The sequence below is a fragment of the Salmo trutta genome, chromosome 12 (genome assembly GCF_901001165.1).
Source record: "Salmo trutta chromosome 12, fSalTru1.1, whole genome shotgun sequence".
Taxonomy (NCBI): Eukaryota; Metazoa; Chordata; class Actinopteri; order Salmoniformes; family Salmonidae; genus Salmo; species Salmo trutta.
In genome coordinates, this window is record NC_042968.1 from 79,222,680 (window position 1) to 79,243,386 (window position 20,707).

The following is a 20,707-nucleotide window of genomic DNA, read 5'->3' on the forward strand; positions in this document are numbered from 1 at the left end:
GTATCTGTGACCAACTTATCCATATCTGTATTCCCAGTCATGTGAAATCCATAGATTAGAGCCTAATGAATTCATTTCAATTGACTGATTTCCTTATATGAACTGTAACTCAGTAAAATCTTTTAAATTGTTGCATGTTGCGTTTATATTTTTGTTCAGTGTTTAAAGCATGATGCAAGACTCACGCAAACACACAGATGTAGCCTACACACGGAAAGGCGCAAAATCAGCTTGTATCACCAGGCACAGTTAGCATATTGTCTTTTATCACCAGGCACAGTTAGCATATTGGCTTGTATCACCAGGTACAGTTAGCATATTGGCTTGTATCACCAGGTACAGTTAGCATATTGGCTTTTATCACCAGGCACAGTTAGCATATTGGCTTGTATCACCAGGTACAGTTAGCATATTGGCTTGTATCACCAGGTACAGTTATCATGTTGGCTTGTATCACCAGGTACAATTAGCATATTGGCTTGTATCACCAGGCACAGTTAGCATATTGGCTTGTATCACCAGGTACAGTTAGCATATTGGCTTGTATCACCAGGCACAGTTAGCATATTGGCTTGTATCACCAGGCACAGTTAGCATAAGTGGCTTGTATCACCAGGTACAGTTAGCATATTGGCTTGTATTACCAGGCACACTTAGCATATTGGCTTGTATCACCAGGCACAGTTAGCATATTGGCTTGTATCACCAGGCACAGTTAGCATATTGGCTTGTATCATCAGGCACAGTTAGCATATTGGCTTGTATCACCAGGTACAGTTAGCATATTGGCATGTATCACCAGGTACAGTTAGCATATTGGCTTCTATCACCAGGCACAGTTAGCATATTGGCTTGTATCACCAGGCACAGTTAGCATATTGGCTTGTATCACCAGGCACAGTTAGCATATTGGCATGTGGTTCCAGGGCAATGCACAATTCTATTTAAGTCATGAGGTACAGAGCACATAGAGCAGATGTGACAGAGCAACAGGCGGTGTAGAGGCCCGTGCTGCTAGAGACTAGAGACATCAGGTGGTGTAAAGGCCAGTGCTGCTAGAGACTAGAGACAGAGCCATCAGGCGGTGTAAAGGCCAGTGCTGCTAGAGACTAGAGACAGAACCATCAGTCGTTGTCAAGGCCAGCGCTGGTAGAGACTAGAGACAGAGTAACAACAGGGCCTGACTGGAGCAAGGTGTCTGACTGCCTAGAATGTGATAGACAGCAACTGTAACCATTGCCCTCTCAGTCATCAATGTCATGCAGAAAATGGTATGCAAGAGGACAGATGCTGTTGCAGTTGGTGTTGTTTCAGACCTTTACAGCAAAGCATAAGTTAAATTAAACCAATGTCTTTAATAGTCACTGTGCATGGGGTGGCCAGATCTGAGATTCAAGATGAAAGAATGTGTGGTAATACATAGAGCCTATCTGGGTGAGTGTGTGTGTGAGAGAGAGTGTGTGTGTGTGGGCGGTGCAGCCGTTTCAGGGGCACCAGGATTCATTTCGAAGCACAATAGCGGGGATAGTGAGGAAGTGAGGGAGGCCAGTGTCTCTTCCTCTCTGAGCAGACAGGGTAGGGGTACCAGTTCAGACTGCTATAAACGCTAGTGTGGGCAGTGTTTCTGCCTCGGCTTCAGAGCCAGCTGCACGTATGGAAGAGGAACCACAGTGTGCAGTTCAGCTCCACATAATAGCAGCAGTGATGGAGTGAGGGTCAGTTCCTCTCTCGTTCCGGTCACACACACACACACAAACACACACACACACACACACACACACACACACACACACACACACACACACACACACACACACACACACACACACACACACACACACACACACACACACACACACACACACACACACACACACACACACACACACACACAGTCATGGGCTGAATCACACACAGTGCCGTTGCAGAGGGACAGCTGTTCTTCCTGCCACTGTGGGCAGTGTGCCAGATTCAGACAGACAGACACATTCACTGACTAACGCATGCCATGTACTCCCATATAACCTCACAATATAGTTCTTTGAGCATGCACATTACCAATACCTTAGTCAAAATGTTCATAGGCTTTCTCACAGTGGTGATGGATGGACATAGTAATGTAAGATGGAGAGACAGAGATGTATCATCCCTCTTTTAGCTGGTAGTATTCAGTAAAATAGGAAGTCAGGGTTAGATGCAGAAAACACAGACGATGCCATTGAAAGAGCCTTATCTAAGCCAACTTCCTCTTTCTGGCCTGCATTTACTGAAATAGGAGGTAACACCAGACTTAAACATGCTCAGTTCAGGACATATTATGCATTTACAGTACCAGTCAAAAGTTTGGACACACCTACTCATTCCAGGGTTTTTCTTTATTTTTACTATTTTCTACATTGTAGAATAATAGTGAAGACATCAAAACTATGAAATAACACATATGGAATCATGTGGTAACCAAAAAAAGTGTTAAACAAATATATTTTATATTTGAGATTATTCAAAGTAGCCACCCTTTGCCTTGATGACAGCTTTGCACACTCTTGGCATTCTCTCAACCAGCTTCATGAGGAATGCTTTTCCAACAGTCTTGAAGGAGTTACCACATATGCTGAGCACTTGTTGGCTGCTTTTCCTTCACTCTGCGGTCCAACTCATCCCAAACCATTTCAGTTGGGTTGAGGTTGGGTGATTGTGGAGGCCAGGTCATCTGATACAGCACACGATCACTATCCTTGGTCAAATAGCCCTTACACAGCTTGGAGGTGTATTTTGGGTCATTGTCCTGTTGAAAAACAAATGATAGTCCCATTAATCGCTGCAGAATGCTATGGTAGCCATACTAGTTAAGTGTGCCTTGAATTCTAAATAAATCACAGACAGTGCCACCAGCAAAGCACCCCCACATCATCACACCTTCTCCTCCATGCTTCACAGTGGGAACCACACATGCAGAGATCATCCGTTCACCTTCTCTGCATCTCACAAAGAAACAGAGGTTGGGAAAAAAAACCTCAAATGTGGACTCATCAGACCAAAGGACAGATTTCCACCGGTCTAATGTCCATTTCTCGTGTTTCTTGGCCCAAGCAAGTCTCTTCTTCTTATTGGTGTCCTTTAGTAGTGGCTTCTTTGCAGCAATTCGACCATGAAGGGCCTGATTCACGCAGTCCCCTCTGAACAGTTGATGTTGAGATGCGTCTGTTACTTGAACTCTGTGAAGCATTTATTTGGGCTTCAATCTAAGGTGCAGCTAACTCTAATGATCTTATCCCCTGCAGCAGAGGTAACTCTGGGTCTTCCTTTCCTGTGGCGGTCCTCAGGAGAGCCAGTTTCATCATAGCGCTTGATGGTTTTTGTGACTGCACTTGAAGAAACGTTCAAAGTTCTTGAAATTTTCCAGATTGACTGACCATGTCTTAAGGTAATGATGGACTGTCATTTCTCTTTGCTTATTTGAGCTGTTCTTGCCATAATATGGACTTGGTCTTTTACCAAATAAGGCTATTTTCTGTATACCACCACTACCTTGTCACAACACAATTGATTGGCTCAAACGTATTAAGGAAATACGCTCTCGTTGGCTGGCCCTCGCTTCACACTCGTCGCCAAACCCACTGGCTCCAGGTCATCTACAAGACCCTGCTAGGTAAAGTCCTGCCTTATCTCTGCTCGCTGGTCACCATAGCTGCACCCACCCGTAGCACACGTTCCAGCAGGTATATCTCACTTGTCACCCACAAAGCCAATTTCTCCTTTGACCGCCTCTCCTTCCAGTTCTCTGCTGCCAATGACTGGAACGAACTACAAAAATCTCTGAAACTGGAAACACTTATCTCCCTCACTAGCTTTAAGCACCAGCTGTCAGAGCAGCTCACAGATCACTGCACCTGTACATAGCCCATCTATAAATAGCCCAAACAACTACCTCTTCCCCAACTGTATTTATTTATTTTGCTCCTTTGCACCCCAGTATTTCTACTTTGCACACTCATCTATTGTCAAATCTACCATTCCAGTGTTTTAATTGCTATATTGTATTTACTTCGCCACCATGGCCTATTTATTGCCTTTACCTCCCTTATCTCACCTCATTTGCTCACATTGTATATAGACTTATTTTTCTACTGTATTATTGACTGTATGTTTGTTTTATTCCATGTGTAACTCTCTGTTGTTATATGTGTCGAACTGCTTTGCTTTATCTTGGCCAGGTCGCAGTTGTAAATGAGAACTTGTTCTCAACTTGCCTACCTGGTTAAATAAAGGTGAATACATTCCACAAATTAACTTTTAACATGGCACACCTGTTAATTTAAATGCATTCCAGGTGACTACCTCATGAAGCTGGTTGAGAGAATGCCAAGAGTGTGCAAAGCTGTCATCAAGGAAAAGGGTGGCTACTTTGAATAATCTAAAATAATCTCACTTTTTTGGTTACTACATGATTCCATATGTGTTATTTTATAGTTTTGATATCTTCACTATTATTCTACAATATAGAAAATATTAAAAATAAAGAAAATCCCTAGAATGAGTAGGTGTGTCCAAACTTTTGACTGGTACTGTATATGTTTCAGTAAGCATGTTAAAACACAGACACAGTCTGTTTTATCAATGATCAGAATAACTGAAAAATTGAAAAATACTTTGGTTTCTTTTTCATACACGAGTGAACACACAAACATGCACTTATGTACACAAACACGCACACACACCAGCCCATTCTCTTATTTATTAATTATTAACCCTTATTTTATCAAGTAAATTGACTGAGAACACGTTCTCATTTACAGCAACAACCTGGGGAATAGTTACAGGGGAGAGGAGGGGGATGAATGAGCCAATTGGAAGCTGGAGAGGATTAGGTGACCACGATGGTATGAGGGCCTCTTATGGAACACGACAAGAGGTGCCGAATTCTGCAGGTACCATATTACGTTTGGACCTGGCGAAACGTGGGAGCTATACCATCCACTAAGGGCAATGCGAGTATTACCTTCTAGTAGGCTGGGGGCTTGCTAGAGTGTTGTGGATGAGGATGATGGATGCACAATTAAAGCTTCCTACAAGTTCTTTGCAGACGCTAGATTCGGAGTGTTGCAATGTTGTTTTTCATCACTGCTCTTTGTAATACATTCTGGCATTCAACATACTTTTTTACTACCTGATAATTGAGACATGCCGTATCATTCCTTCCGCAGCCTAGAGGGCAGTGTTGTCGCTTGGTTCCTAGATCTGATCTATAGGCTATAGAGTACCACAGTATAATACCCATAAAACCTAGTGGTCAAACAGGGACTTGGTTCCAATTATTTATCCACCATTCATTTTTCCCATATGGGATGTTAGTAACACTTAAAATAAGGGCTGTATTTTGTGTAGTATTACCTTCTAGTAGGCTGGGGGCTTGCTAGAGTGTTGTGTAGCGTGATGTTCTGATAATCGTGTAAATACCCTGTATTTACCCCCACCCAAAATGGAATGCTAATTAGCTGCTAATGTGGCTATCATAAAGAATTACAAATGCCATGATGATCTGGACGAGACTGCCGAATCGAGGCAAAGGTGAGAGTGTCGAATTTGGCAAACAAAAAATTGAATTGCTAGTTTGCTACGTGTGTCTTATTTGATCGAATAGATGTTTTGTAAGAGCTTAGGTTGTTACAAGTGCACTGATAAGTAGGACACGTGACATCCCGGCAACTTTGAGAAAAAACACTTTATATCGGAGTTGTGCCTGTTGTTCACACGTGTATCTGCCCTCTCATTGGCTAGAATGGACCCACCTGATCTTGCCTCCTCACGACTGCCTTCTAGTCTGAGTAGAGGTCTCTTTAGCTAATATTCCACTTGCCACTCCTTGTCACTGCCAAAGAGTCTTTGGCACATGATATGGAGTACAGGGAGTGGATCAACTAAAGAGACTGGTACCCAGGCTAACTTTCATTGTTAAAGCGGCCACTTGAGTATCTGGTCCATATAATGGATCATTTGTGGTGCATTCTTGGTGGGGGACAACATGTTTACTGTTGCCTTGTTTCAGTCTAACCTAAGCCTAAAGGTGGGCTTGACCTCCACACAGCAACCAACAGTAGTGAGAGACACCCAGTTCACTATGTCACAAGGTCCCCCACTGGAGGACACACAGGCAGACAGCAGCCAACACACTCTGTAAGGTGACAGAGTGCGTCCAATGTGACGTATATTTTAAAATCACCAGGGTAGGAAGGTAGAAGGGTGGGAAGTGATAAGAAGCATGTGTAGATGGCAGGGAGGGTCATAGCTGTACACTCCCACATGCTGCAGTGACTCAGCCTGGTGACCTGCCAGAAGCCAGGGGGACTAACTGCTCTCCCCGTTTCTATCATGCTATCACATGTCAATCACCACTCCTTAAATCAACACCTGATCTCTGAAACTTGATGATGTGATCCTGTACTGAACACAGGAGGTTGGTGGCACCTTAATTGGGGAGGATGGGCTCGTGGTAATGGCTGGTGCAGAATAGGTGGAATGGTATCAAATACATCAAACACATGGTTTCCATTCACTCCATTCCAGCCATTATTATGAGCCGTCCTCCCCTTAGCAGCCTCCATTGGTACTGGGTGAGCTAAGACCAAAGCTCTGGGAGGGGTGATGAGTTCATAAACGAACAAAAAGTCCTGAAGCTTTCCACTCTCCACCTTCCCCTCTGCCACTTTGACAGCGAACCTCTTTTCCGAGGCAATCTATTGAGTAAAGGAGCTATGTGACTTTGGAGACCAATAACTCAGACGGACGTCTGCTAACTATATGAAATAAAAAAAACGGAGATAAAATGCAGGACAAAATGAGAGAGTGCGCCAGAACCAATCACTTAGCATTCTCTGGACCTGGCACAGGCCCTACTCAGCGGGCAGCAGAAGAAAGGAGGGGTGAAGTGATGCGAGGGAGAAGTAGCATTAGGATTACTTTATTTCCTGAAACCAATTTTGTGCGCAATAACACACCCACTGGCTGTTTTTAGTCTTTTCAACCAGCTTTGTGTTTCTAATGACACGGTAGTCGTGCAGTGTCTGTCCAAATGTAACAGACAGAGCTGGGATCAATAACGGGCCCTGGGATTGGCTGCCGGGCATAGTGAGAATACGAGGTTAATTAGCTAAACCTAAATCAATTATCCTTAATGGTCAATTTAGGCCCCATTGTACCGTAAGCACCAATCACTGTGATTTGGAGGACTGAGGTTGTGTAGCTGGTGGCAGTACTGTGATTCAGCATAAAAATACTAGTATGCAATGAGGAAAATTATGGGAAACCCGATGTTGCTCTCAAGTCTAGTGACAGTATTGAAGAGGGAGAGAGAATAATTTTATTACACTTCTATACTTAATAAGAGATACTCCTATTAAACACGAGTACTTCGTTTTTCATCTAACATGTATGCTTGGAATCCTTGTTAACGTTTCACACTTCTCTGCAGTTCTAATGAAGGTTTTTGAAATCATGCCAGAAGTACAGAAATATATACTCTTAATGGCCTTTGGTTTGATCTATCACAGTAATCTGGCCTGTTCCCCATTTCAACAGTTCATTTTAATCCCACATGTGCGTAGGTAACCATGAGCCAAAAACAGAAACAGGTCAGGGGAGTCGGATGTTTTCAACGGCAAGCTGCATCGTCATTGACGGCATAGCTGTCTTATAACACAAGAACCAGCTTTAATATTCAACAGACACCGTAACATACAGTAGAATAAATCAATGAGTCCATAAGGGATCTGTAAGCCTAGACAGCCACTGAAACCTTACACAGGGAACCAGTTTATCACGTGATAGAGCGGATATGGCCGTGGGGTGGATACCTACCCTGGTCATTGATCACATTTGATGGCTGCCTGTGGTGAGCTTTTAAGCTGATTTTCACAGAGCTGGGCCTGAAGGAAATACATTTATACAGTACATTTAATGAATGTACCCTACTGTAGGCTACAGCAAATACACTTTATAATTTATCTACAAATACTTTTGTTGTTGCTGTTTTCCCCCTCAAAATGATTTGCTGATAAGAAGGGGCTTAAAAATGCATCAGATTTAAGCTTGATGAAGGCATGTGAGATGGAGGTCAGGAGTTAAACAGAGATTTGTGGTTGGCAGGCTGAAGGCTGCCAGGTCTCTCTCTGGTAGTCCAGTTAGCCATGATGGGAGGGGGAGAGCAGAGCAGCAGGCTGCCAGGTCTCTCTCTGGTAGTCCAGTTAGCTGTGATGGGAGGGGGAGAGCAGAGCAGCAGGCTGCCAGGTCTCTCTCTGGTAGTCCAGTTAGCTGTGATGGGAGGGGGAGAGCAGAGCAGCAGGCTGCCAGGTCTCTCTCTGGTAGTCCAGTTAGCTGTGATGGGAGGGGGAGAGCAGAGCAGCAGGCTGCCAGGTCTCTCTCTGGTAGTCCAGTTAGCCGTGATGGGAGGGGGAGAGCAGAGCAGCAGGCTGCCAGGTCTCTCTCTGGTAGTCCAGTTAGCTGTGATGGGAGGGGGAGAGCAGAGCAGCAGGCTGCCAGGTCTCTCTCTGGTCGTCCAGTTAGCTGTGATGGGAGGGGGAGAGCAGAGCAGCAGGCTGCCAGGTCTCTCTCTGGTCGTCCAGTTAGCTGTGATGGGAGGGGGAGAGCAGAGCAGCAGGCTGCCAGGTCTCTCTCTGGTAGTCCAGTTAGCTGTGATGGGAGGGGGAGAGCAGAGCAGCAGGCTGCCAGGTCTCTCTCTGGTCGTCCAGTTAGCTGTGATGGGAGGGGGAGAGCAGAGCAGCAGGCTGCCAGGTCTCTCTCTGGTCGTCCAGTTAGCTGTGATGGGAGGGGGAGAGCAGAGCAGCAGGCTGCCAGGTCTCTCTCTGGTAGTCCAGTTAGCTGTGATGGGAGGGGGAGAGCAGAGCAGCAGGCTGCCAGGTCTCTCTCTGGTAGTCCAGTTAGCTGTGATGGGAGGGGGAGAGCAGAGCAGCAGGCTGCCAGGTCTCTCTCTGGTAGTCCAGTTAGCCGTGATGGGAGGGGGAGAGCAGAGCAGGGATATGATGACGACACCCATCCTCTGACGGTTAAAAGGTCAGGATGCATGTGACATCACTTCCTGCTGCACAGGACGAAGCCTAGAAGGGAGTAGGGGTCAGAGATGGCGCAAAAAGAAAAGTGTCCAGGAAACATGGCTTCCCTAAAGTGGGTGTACAGTCATCATGGCCACATCCGGACAGCACACACCAGCAGCCCTGTAGTCTTGTCCTGGGCTTTACATGTACACCAAACAGGATGGAGACTCCACTGCGCTGAGCACTCATGGCCTCCAAACCACTAAGGTCCCAGCAGAGCTGGTGAAAGATAGACAACACTAGAAAACATGAGCCCAACACAGACATACTGTAGTACCTGTAGAGGGGAAGTCTGCTGGAGTACCAAGACAAAGTCCGGCTATAAAGACTGGATCAACACAGGTCACACAGCGAGCAAAGATATTCAGTATAGTGACTGAGATCTGAGATCATTAGCAGCCACTCACTGCTAGCAATGTTTTATCAGCGTAGTTAGACAGTGCATCAAACACCAATGTTGAGGCTTCATGATGTAGCGAGGCAGTGCGTTCCTGGTTGGGCTTCTGAGGCAGTGAGACTGCTCTGCTTTCTGGTTTCATGAGAGGATCTGTTGACTGTGGAGTGGGACCGCTGAACGGTCACGATGAACACACCCAATCTTCAGAAAGTCCTGGAGAACACTCTAATCCCTTGGCTGCATGTCTTGGGTAATCCCTCTTTGCTTAATCCGTTGCTAGAGGAGGAAATACGCTGCAATTTGTAGGTTATTGTGATTTACTGTAATATGAACTGCATACAATGAAGTGGAGAATGCATATTGATCTATTAAACTCTCTGTCATGTAATGATTTCACATGAAAACATTAACCCATTTTCTACAAAGTTTCAAAACTAACATCCTGCCCTCTACCTTTTGTTTGAATGAAAGGCCAACATGCAGCTATAAATAGATATAGAATTTGGTTAAAGGAAGGGACAGATGCGACAGAAATAGGTTCACATGACCTTTAGGGTGAGGAAACCTTTCACGCTATAACGTTGATACATTCAACAAAGTCACTTCCGTGTTAGACACAGAAACCTCCAGACGTGTTGGTTAGTAGTCTGTGAGGGATGGAGAAATGAACATTGCAGCTCTGCACAGAAGTGAGATGAGCAGGAACCTGTGGTCACCATGGTCCCCTGTTGCATAGTTTAAACCAGCGATCTCAAGCCCCTCTCCTGGGTTGGGCAGTTAGAAACAGAACATCACATACTGATATAAGATCTTAATCAGATCATCCTGTTGCAGGAGAACTTCCCTACAACGCAGGAAATTTTAAACTTGTGATATATTTGAGCTTTAAAAAGTATTTTGAAGTTTGTGATTTCCACTTTGAAAATTCAGATGTGATTTTCCCTTAAGAAAAATGGATCAACCCCTACAAAAATGTCCATTAATTATAATCCACATAATAATTCAAATTTCCTGTTGCTGCAGGATTATTTTCTTGCTGTAGCGCACTGGCTCAAAGTAAGATCCTACATCTGTACAGCACAAGACTGGTTAGAGTTTCCCTTCATCAATCTGACTCATAACTTAAATATGTACAGTATGTCTCTCTAAGTCAATCCACAGAACATGGGAGTATAATGATTTGCCTGCAGGGCAGCCTCCTCTGCAGCCCTTTATGTGGTTGTAATGAACAAGGCAACAAAACCACTGGATTTCCAGTTTTAAGCTGGCAATCAATTTATAATGCATGAGACTGAAAAAATTAGACAGGATTGATCAAATATTTAGCATGTGTTATGGTGTTGTTAAAAGAGTTGACCTACATTTATGGGTAAATGGTGTGGGTGCGTGCAGATTTTGAGATTGTTGATTGCTTGCTTACAATCTGCCATTGGTTCACTAAAAACACCAGGGAACTATCTCTATGAGGGGTGCAGGGGGGGGGGGGGGGGTGCATGGCTATACAGTGGATGTACCAGCTTGAACTTTAGACCACAAAAAAATATTCTGAGTGTTCTCAATGAACACATACAAATCCCTTAGTCCTGTTTGGAACTACAGTAATGCTCACATTTCAGAAAATTCTATCCTGTTCTCAGACTGTACCCAAACATTTGACTGACACAGCATGTCAGGAGACTATAGGCTTGGGGATTCATAATCCTTGGATGGAAACTAAATGGCTGGGCTTGGTACCAGCAGGGAGATGGATGCTGCTGCTCTGTCCTTGAACAAGTCAAACCTGATTTGCTGCAGAAGAAATTTATATTATCCAGAAAAGGTATCAGAGTGAATTACTGTGGTTAAAGGCATCTAGTAGATAGTGCAATTCATAGATGGAGGCTTAATTTCAGAATGCATGTCCAAACATGATATCATGTTCACATGTCATCATGGTCTAGGCCTACAATATTGTATTTATGCCACCAGGTACAGGTGTTTTATTCCTTTTTGTGGACATACGGGGAATTGCCATGTCCAATATTCAGTCAATAAACGGAGTGGCTATTTACATTCACTTTTACAGAGGCACAGAGAGAGAAAGAATCGAGAGGAAAATAAAGAACGAGAGAGACTGACAGATATGACAGATATACTTCCTCACTCACCAATCAGCTACACGTCTCTGCAGCATTCTGTGCTGTGTGGTGGCGCGCTCCGGGAAACTGAGCTGCATCACTGCACCTGCTCTCAAGACTGCATATCATCTGGAGACAGGAGTTGCATGATAAATAGCGAGACAGGAAGCAACTTTGAGAACCCTAAACGTAACCATTTTAAATGTTAACTTCAATGGGTAGGGATGTCCCAAGGACTCCAGATAGCAAAGACCGTAGAAGAATGCTCTATCTCACCTTTGTATTAACGCCTAACGGGTTTCCGATATCGTGTGATTGACGTCAATTTGGTCATAGACAAGGGAAAAGAGAAAGGGGATGTCAGGAACCGACGCAATTCATTTGCAAACAACCTATTTTCGCCGGTGAGTAAATCTAAACATAAAATAAAATCAGTGGTCTGTAATGAAAACGAATAGGGATGTTTAGTATAGGCCTAACTAGATGATGAAATGACGCCTATTTTAGCAATAGGCTGGCCTTGTCACCTAGGGAACTCTCACTTGTACTGTACAGTATCAATCAATGTGTTTGTCGCGGGGTCTGGAAAAGTCTGGCCCAACCCAAATGATGACAGAAATAATGAATGAGTTGCCAAGATCTGGTATCAATGTAGCCTAGGCTATAGTATTGGCTAGATTTGCACACTCGTCTAGGAACGATGTGCATTCCCGGTAATACACTGGTGTCCCCCATCCTCCATTCAGGCTGAAAAGGCATAATTTCCCGCCTTAACTAGCTATAATTACATTTACATTACATTTTAGTCATTTAGCAGACGCTCTTATGTGCCTTGCTCAAGGGCACATCGGCAGATGTTTCACCGGTTCGAATTGGTTCTGGGAGCAAGCTTTCAGTTACTGGCCCAACGGCTAGGCTATCCTCCTCCCTTGGCTGAACGCGGTGTGCAACATCCTAAATTGTCCGAAAATCCGAAAATGGTGGTGAAAAATGGTTTTATAAAGAGACACATATTGAGAGACACATAGTGCACATATTTTCTCCGTTTCTTTTGCGGCGGCTCGCCATTTGAAGATAGTTAAGGAGGGAAATGATGCCTTTGCAGCCTGAATGGAGGATGCTTTATTTACGAGCCGGTGCATTTGACAGACAGAGAGATAAGGTGAGAGACAGACAGAGAGGCATAGAGGACAGACTGAGAGCGAGAAAGAGAAAGGGACAGACAGACAGACAGACAGACAGACAGACAGAGAGAGAGAGATCTTATTCTGTTGGCAGGCTGGCCTGCATTGTTAGGTTTATGACTATTATATTCAGGGCGTCATGCACCTCAAAAATTTGAGGGGGTACAAAGTACGAGGATGGCTGGGTGGTCCAGAGTAAATTCTGAAACAGCTTTTTCCTGTAACCTAGAGCCATAATCATTATGCTTAATTCTATGTAAAAAAAAAAACATGTTTATTTTTCTGCGTATTGAAGCATACCTCTTGAGACTTCTAATATCCTCCTGACTGGTGTTTTTTTTATTTATTTTTATTTTAACTAACATGCTTCTCTACATGTTCTGATTGTATTCTTAAATTGTCTTAGGACAGGAAGGCCCCCTCCTCCAGCCCACAGTGTTCTATTGATTGTCTGTAGGGTGGATGTGGTGGGCCATATGACTTGCTTGGCAGCTATTTTTGGAAAGGGAAAAAATGATAATGCAAGTATTCAGAGGTGAAACGCTACTGAACAATACAACACACGTCAGAGCTTCTGGTTTTCCTATTTATGTTTCTACACTTCATTGTTGAAAATAAATGCATTTGAATTTCATGGTAATATTTTGGCCAAAGGGGCTAAAACACTGGTCTACGGTTTGCTTTGCAACTGTTGAATGAAATCTGAGGTGTCAGGAAGGATAATAGCAGTGTCAAGCCAAGATGGGTGTCTGCGGTCAAACCATACTTAAAAATGACCGTTGCTTTGTCTCTGTGTACAGGTGTCCAGTGGAAGAGACCAAAGAGAAGCAAGCAGGTGCTGAGGGGTGGGAGCTGATGGATGACAGATCAGAGAGGCCAACACACACGCGAATCCTCCCCAACCCAGAGGACAGAGAGCTGGACCAAACCAGCTGGACCAAACCACAACTGGACCAAACCACGACTGGACCACACCACGACTGGACCACACCACGACTGGACCACACCACGACTGGACCACACCACAACTGGACCACACCACAACTGGACCACACCACGACTGGACCACGCCACGACTGGACCACGCCACAACTGGACCACACCACAACTGGACCACACCACAACTGGACCACACCACGACTGGACCACACCACAACTGGACCAAACCACACCTGAGGCATAGCAGTATAGTAGTCATCTGCAAAGCCACAGGTGGAGGATGTCCTAAAGGAACTTGGAATGGGTGTACGATTTCCAGACCTAAAACATATCATTGTATCTGATACAATAGTCATCTAATAGTCCTTTGCATTTTGTTATTGAATGCAAAGGACTAGTACTTTTACTCATCAGACACAGTGAGGAGAGATACTTGGAGTCAGAGTCTGAGGCACCATGCAGTCTGACGACCTCTTCCTACGCAAGTTTTGCCGGCAGAGGCCACGACCCCCTCTGACAACGGTCAACTTTGACTCTAAGCGGGAGGGTGGGGTAAGGGCGCGGGTGGTGGCAGGGGAGTGGCCCCCGAGGAGGGATGGAACAGATGGGGAGAGTCTTACTACTCCGAGCTGTGTGGGTCTGAACCTGAGGTCAGTGGGCCGAGGACACATCATGCAGAGAAGCAACAGTGACGTGACGCTGGGAGACCTGGACTCCTCTGGTAAGGCGGGAGGGAAGGCCACACGGGCGGTGGGGGAGAAGGCAGGTGCCGGGGCCCAGGAGGACTCAGGGGTGGTGCTGCACAGGGAGTATGGCAGCCTCTCCTCACTGGAGAGACAGATAGGTCTGTCAGGAACCCAGGAGCCGAGTGCAGAGGACCAAGGCATTCTGAGCCCCAACGCCCTCCGCTTCAAAGACCCCTTTCTGCTGCTGGGCCTGCAGGGAACCCCCCCAGAGCCAGACGGCTTCTTCAGGGCTCTGTCCACCCCCGCAGGAGACACTCCAAAACCAGCCAAGCCCCCAAAGCCTGAGGGGCTGAGCAAGAAGGCCAAGCCCTCTCCTCCACAGATCCCCCAACCAGGTCCTTATGACAACCTGGGGGGAGGAGCCTGGGTCAGGAATTTTGCCCACTATGATGTCCAGAGCATTTTGTTTGACCTCACAGAGGCGGCCAGCAACCGAGACAGCATCGGCCGCAAAAAGAACATCACCTCAGGGGCATCGGCTGCCTCGACGATGCGTCCCCTCACCCAGGCCACGCCCTCCTCGCCCTCGCAGGGCGGGGGCGGTGTTGGGGGGACTGTGGAGGACCCCTCCCTGGACGAGGGAGATGGCAACGACAACGAGCTGCTGCTCAGCTGCCCCCACTTCCGTAACGAGATGGGGGGTGAGGAGCGGGCGGGCCTGGGGCATACGCAGGGCAGAGGGGGTCTGTGGCTGAGCCTGAGGAACCCCAACGATGCTGTCTCAGTACTGGAGGAACCCAGAGAGAGCCACGTCCAACAGCAGGGCAAGAGCAACTACTTCATAGAACACGCAGACCTGGGAGCCCACTACTACCGCAAATACTTCTACATGAAAGGTGAGTGCTGCGTAGGTGTGTGTGAGAGAGGTTGTTTGCTTTTCTTGAATTAATAGTGTTAGTCAACAACAGTGTTATAAGGAAACCTGTTATAGATGTGTAAAAATACTCTTTCCACTCCTCAGATCATCAGAACTTCTTTGGCATGGATGACCGCCTTGGTCCAGTGGCCATCAGCTTCCGTAGGGAGGAGAAGGAGGGGTCTAGTGGAGCTCAGTATAACTACAGGATCATCTTCAGAACCACTGAGGTCAGTCTACACCGCAGACTCGTGGTCAAAAATAGTAGACAGTATTGACAGACTTACAGGTCCTTTTATGAAAACATACTGGCATTCACTCATTCACAAACCCAGACTGACACATTATGGCATTACGAAACACTCATCCATTTCAGTCACTCACACCCCTCTTGCCTTTCTCTTCCTCCCAGCTGAAGACTCTGCGAGGCTCCATCCTGGAGGAGTCCGTGCCCTCAGCGGCCCGCCACACCACCCCCCGAGGCCTGTCTCCTAAGAGGCTCCTGGAGTTCATCATCCCGGAGCTCAACCTCCACTGCCTGCGCCTGGCCTCCACCTCACCCAAGGTCCGAGACACCCTGCTCAAGCTGGACGAACAAGGGGTGAGTAGGTCCCACCCACGGTGCTGCCTCTTACACTGCCACAACCATACTGCCAGGGGCATAGAAATGGAATATATAGATAGATTATTAGAATCAATAGAAATGGGCCTCCCAAATGGCGCAGCGGTCTAAGGCACTGCATCGCTAGAGGCGTTACAACAGACCCGGGTTCATTTCCCGGGCTGTGCCACAACCGTCCGTGGCCAGGAGTCCCATAGGATGGCGCACAATTGGCCCAGTGTCATCTGGGTTAGGGGAGGGTGGGGCTTCACTTGGCTCATCGCGCTCTAGCGACTCCTTATGGTGGGATGGGTGCCTGCGGGCTGACTCCGGTCCCCAGTTGAACGGTGTTTCCTCCGACACATTGGTGCGGCTGGCTTCCGGGTTAAGCTGGAGGGTGTTAAGGAGCGTGGTTATGCGGGCATGTTTACGGAGGACGCATGACTCCACCTTTGCCTCTCCCGAGCCAAATGGGGAGTTGCAGCAATGAGATAAGATTGAAAAAATTGGGAAAGATGAATACCTAGTCAGTTGTACATCTGAATGCATTCAACTGGAATTTGTCCTCTGCATTTAACCCAACCCCTCTGAATCAGAGAGGTGCAGGGGGCTGACTGCAGGTAGCATAGTGGTTAGCGTGTTGGGCCAGTCTCCGAGCTGACAAGGTCAAACATCTGTTGTTCTGCCCCTGAGCAAGGTAGTTAACCTGCTGTTCCCAGGGGTGCCAAAGAGGTGGATGTGGATTAAGGCAGCCCCCTGCACCTCTCTGATTCAGAGGGGTTGGGTTAAATGCAGAGGACACATTTCAGTTGAATGCATTCAGGTATTCCCTTTTTTTCTTTCCATAATCGACATCCACGTCTTCGGCGCCCGGGGAACAGTGGGTTAACTGCCTTGCTCAGGGGCAGAACGACAGATCCTTACCTTGTCAGCTCAGGGATTCGATCCAGCAACCTTTCGGTTACTGGCCCAACGCTCTAACCACTAGGCTATTGGGGAGAAAAAATGGGTAAAAAAAATATAAATTGGATATATATATTTAATAGAAATAGATAAGGACATTGCAATTTCAATTCATGGTCTATTATTTGTCATTCAGAGATTCATCCTAAACGTACTGGATGAAATGTTCATGGTTAGTAACGCTAACTGTGCTGGGTTGACCACTCAGTGTTCTGTCACTCTGCATGGCCTGGCCAATAAAAGGTCAGATCCATCAGGATCAGTGGAGGCTGCTGAGGGGAGGACAGCTCATAATAATGGCTGGAATGGAGTGAACCACATGGAAACCAGGTGTTTGATACCACTCCATTTACTCCTCCCATCAGCAGCCTCCACTGCTCAGGATACTCTGTTAGATGTAAACCTCCTATGGTTTGATGAACAGGTAAGATTTAATGACACATACTTTGTCCTTTCTTCTCTCTCTCTCTCTCTCTCTCCAGCTGAACTTCCAGAGGAAGGTGGGGGTGATGTACTGCCGTGCAGGCCAGAGCTCTGAGGAGGACATGTATAACAACGAGAGCTCGGGGCCGGCCTTCGAGGAGTTCCTGGATCTGCTGGGGGAGCGGGTGAATCTGAAAGGCTGGGAGAAGTACCGAGCTCAGTTGGACACCAAGAGTGAGCACTGCACATACCGATCTGCTGTCTTAATTTGATCACTGGTGTTGCAGGGAATTTTCCTGCGCAGCAGGAATGCACACTTGTAGTGTATTCAAGGTTTAAAAAGGCTTCTAAAGTTTGTAATTTTGTAATTTCCACTTAAAAATGTTGGACTTGATTTGCCCTAACAAATATTTTTTCATTAATTATAATCCACATAATAATTCACATTTCATGTTTCTGCAGGATTAATTTTCCTGCTGTGAGAAACTGGTCAAATTAAGATAGTGTAATAATGACTGTACAAGTGTACTATCAAGACATTGTCTATAGGCTGGATCTAGCTCACCCTGTCTGGAGACACACACTATCTAGAGGGCATTATTTGCCAGGGAACGCATAAGATTAACACTATCTAACACTGTGTAATCGTAGCAGTATTGGGGGAGGTAGTATAGTCTCTGTGTTTGTCCTCTATCTTAATACTGTCCATCACTGTGTAATCTCAGCACCCTAGAGTCAGAACCACAGTGTACTGACAGTTTAGTCTGTGTTTACACTATCTGGAGACTGTCTCTCACTCTGTTAACTACTAGGCTGAGAGCAACGTGTGTAAACCTTTCTCTGTGTGTGTGTGTACAGCGGACTCCACGGGGACCCAGTCCCTCTACACACACTACCAGGACTATGAGGTGATGTTCCATGTGTCCACCATGCTGCCCTACACGGCCAACAACACACAACAGGTAACAATACACACTGCTTTACAGGACACCAAGGAAACCCAGTCAACTAAGGGGCTCGCAAGTGGCGCAGTGTTCTAAGGCACTGCATCGCAGTGCTAGAGGTGTCACTACAGACCCTGGTTTGATTCCAGGCTGTATCACAACCGGCCGTGATTGGGAGTCCCATAGGGCGGCGCACAATTGGCCCAGCGTCGTCCTAGTTAGGGTTTGGCCGGGGTAGACCGTCATTGTAAATAAGAATTTGTTCTTAACTGACTTGCCTAGTTAAATAAATAAACGATCAGCTATAGCAATGATGGTGTGATAAAAGTATTTAGAAGGTACTTTTGAAATCTGAAGGCTCGCGCACATCACACCGCCCGGATGTGAATCTAGCGTTTGTTTGCTAATCGTTCAGCACTCTGTGGTTTAGGGACCACCGCTGTAGACGTCTGACTACCGATGTTTTTCTCGAGATTCTACATGTGGGGTCGCAAATGACTTTCAGAGATACTAAGTACTCTTAGCCAGCAAACGCAATGTGTGTGTTTGAGCCTTAACGCTATCAGAAGCAGAGGTCCTGATCTGTTATTCAAGCACGGTTAGGTCTTTTTATGTTGAAGAGAATAATCAACTTTCACAAGCAGCATTCCTGTAGTAAATCACAATTAACAAAATGATCTTCTTGATTCTGTGTTTATGTTATGGTTATTCTTTGGTGGTAAAAGCTACACATTTCCCCATAGTACTATGTTCAAATGAAGGCTTTCAGGCTTGAGTAATGTCGCACAACAAGCATGACAGACAAATTCTTTGTTCTTCTGCGTTTCCAACACCCACTCTAAAAGCCTGCTGTGTCTGCCTATAGCTACTGATATACTGCCTCTCTGTCTGTTTGGCTGGCAGTCAGGCTGGGGAGCCTCTCGCCTGTCAGCTCTTCTGGTGGAGGGATCTGGAAACATGACACCATGCAAATAACTAACACCAAATAACTAACTGCACATGATCATTAGTGGATCAAATAACCAAAACAAAACAGCTTCCCCACTCTCTTGAGTACCTCGCTAACCCTATCTCTCTCTCCCTCTCTTTCTCTCTGTCCCTCTATCTCTCTCTTCCTCTCTCTCTGTCCCTCTCTATCTCTCTCTCCCCCTCTCTCCCTTTCCCTCTCCATTTCCCTCTCCCTGCTACCCCCCCTCTCTGTTTGGTAGTTGCTGAGAAAGAGGCACATTGGGAATGACATAGTGACCATAGTGTTCCAGGAGCCAGGGGCACTGCCCTTCACTCCTAAGGCCATCCGCTCCCATTTCCAACATGTCTTCATCATCGTCCAGGTGGAACAGTCCTGCTCTGACCACACCTACTACAGGTGAGAAAAGAACCTTGTTTCCTCCTCTACCACTGTACCTGGCTGCTATTTTCTTTCAGCATTATCAATCAGAGATTACAGGTGTAACAACTGTGTAACAACATGTTCACCGTTATCATATTGTACTTACCAGGGAATCAAAGCTATGACTGTTTAGCAAGACAATGATTATGAGGCTGGATGCATTTTTCTATGAGGTTTATACCCTAACACACTCTCTCTCTCTCCTTCCCCCTCTGCTGTTGTTGTTGACTATCCTTTTCCACCTCTTCTCTCTCTCTCCCTCCCTCCATCTCAGGGTGGCGGTGACACGCTCCAAAGACATCCCGTTATTTGGGCCTCTGTTCCCTAAGGGTGCTCGATTCCCTCGTTCCCCTGCCTTCAGAGACTTCCTGCTGGCCAAGGCGGTGAACGCTGAGAACGCTGCAGAGAAGGCGGAGAAGTTCCGCTCCATGGCCACGCGGACACGACAGGAGTACCTGAAGGACCTGGCAGAGAACTACGTGACCACCACGCCAATCGACTCCTCCACCAAGTTCCCCCTGCTGTCCCTGGGGAGCAAACGCAAAGACAAACTGAAGGGGGCCAAGGGGGCAGAGCTGCACAGTGCTGGGGCGTTGGTCTGGGCTGTGATGGCCACCAGTGGGAATGAGGGGGAGACAGGAGGACACAAGCTGCCCTGTCTACTGGGGGTCTCAGCTGAATCAGTGGTGCTGATCGAGAGATACACACGGAGGGTGGTGTTCAACTGCTGCTGCCGCGATGTGATTGGCTGGAAGGCGGTGATAGACAGCAGGGCCATAGGCGGGGCTTGCCTGGATATCTTCTATGAGAGGGGGGAGGCTGTGTCAATCAGTGTGATGGACAGCCAGGCGGAGGAGATACGGGAGATGGTGCAGAGACTGGAGGTGGGAAGTCTTTCAAACACCGCTGCTCATATACTATTAAGTTAGTGAATCATTGTTTCTGTTCTGATGATACATTACTGGATACTCACTGTGTCCTGTTTTTGTTCTGATGATACATTACTGGATACTCACTGTGTCCTGTTTCTGTTCTGATGA

General features: G+C 46.4%; 2 protein-coding genes across 10 annotated transcripts in view; one reads left to right on the top strand and one right to left on the bottom strand.

Moving 5' to 3' along the window:
- The window catches only part of LOC115204312 (cation channel sperm-associated protein 1), a 48,672-nt gene extending 36,122 nt beyond the window's left edge, over positions 1–12,550 (bottom strand). For 2 of the 3 annotated variants that reach the window (XM_029769778.1, XM_029769776.1), the window contains exons 1-3: positions 12,164–12,212; positions 11,898–11,911; positions 11,652–11,750 (exon numbers count right to left, since the gene is read on the bottom strand). In XM_029769778.1, coding sequence (XP_029625638.1) covers positions 11,652–11,719 — 68 coding nt within the window. In that variant the 5' untranslated portion in view covers positions 11,720–11,750; positions 11,898–11,911; positions 12,164–12,212. Of the gene's footprint in view, positions 1–11,651; positions 11,751–11,897; positions 11,912–12,163; positions 12,213–12,420 lie in introns of those variants that run through there. The other variant, XM_029769777.1, reaches the window with a different exon arrangement.
- LOC115204310 (signal-induced proliferation-associated protein 1) overlaps positions 1–20,707 on the top strand; it is a 42,565-nt gene that overhangs the window by 8,477 nt on the left and 13,381 nt on the right. For 6 of the 7 annotated variants that reach the window (XM_029769768.1, XM_029769773.1, XM_029769770.1 and 3 more), the window contains exons 2-8: positions 13,606–15,326; positions 15,452–15,576; positions 15,759–15,947; positions 17,393–17,567; positions 18,192–18,295; positions 19,486–19,643; positions 19,942–20,551. In XM_029769768.1, coding sequence (XP_029625628.1) covers positions 14,201–15,326; positions 15,452–15,576; positions 15,759–15,947; positions 17,393–17,567; positions 18,192–18,295; positions 19,486–19,643; positions 19,942–20,551 — 2,487 coding nt within the window. In that variant the 5' untranslated portion in view covers positions 13,606–14,200. Of the gene's footprint in view, positions 1–11,700; positions 12,026–13,605; positions 15,327–15,451; positions 15,577–15,758; positions 15,948–17,392; positions 17,568–18,191; positions 18,296–19,485; positions 19,644–19,941; positions 20,552–20,707 lie in introns of those variants that run through there. The other variant, XM_029769769.1, reaches the window with a different exon arrangement.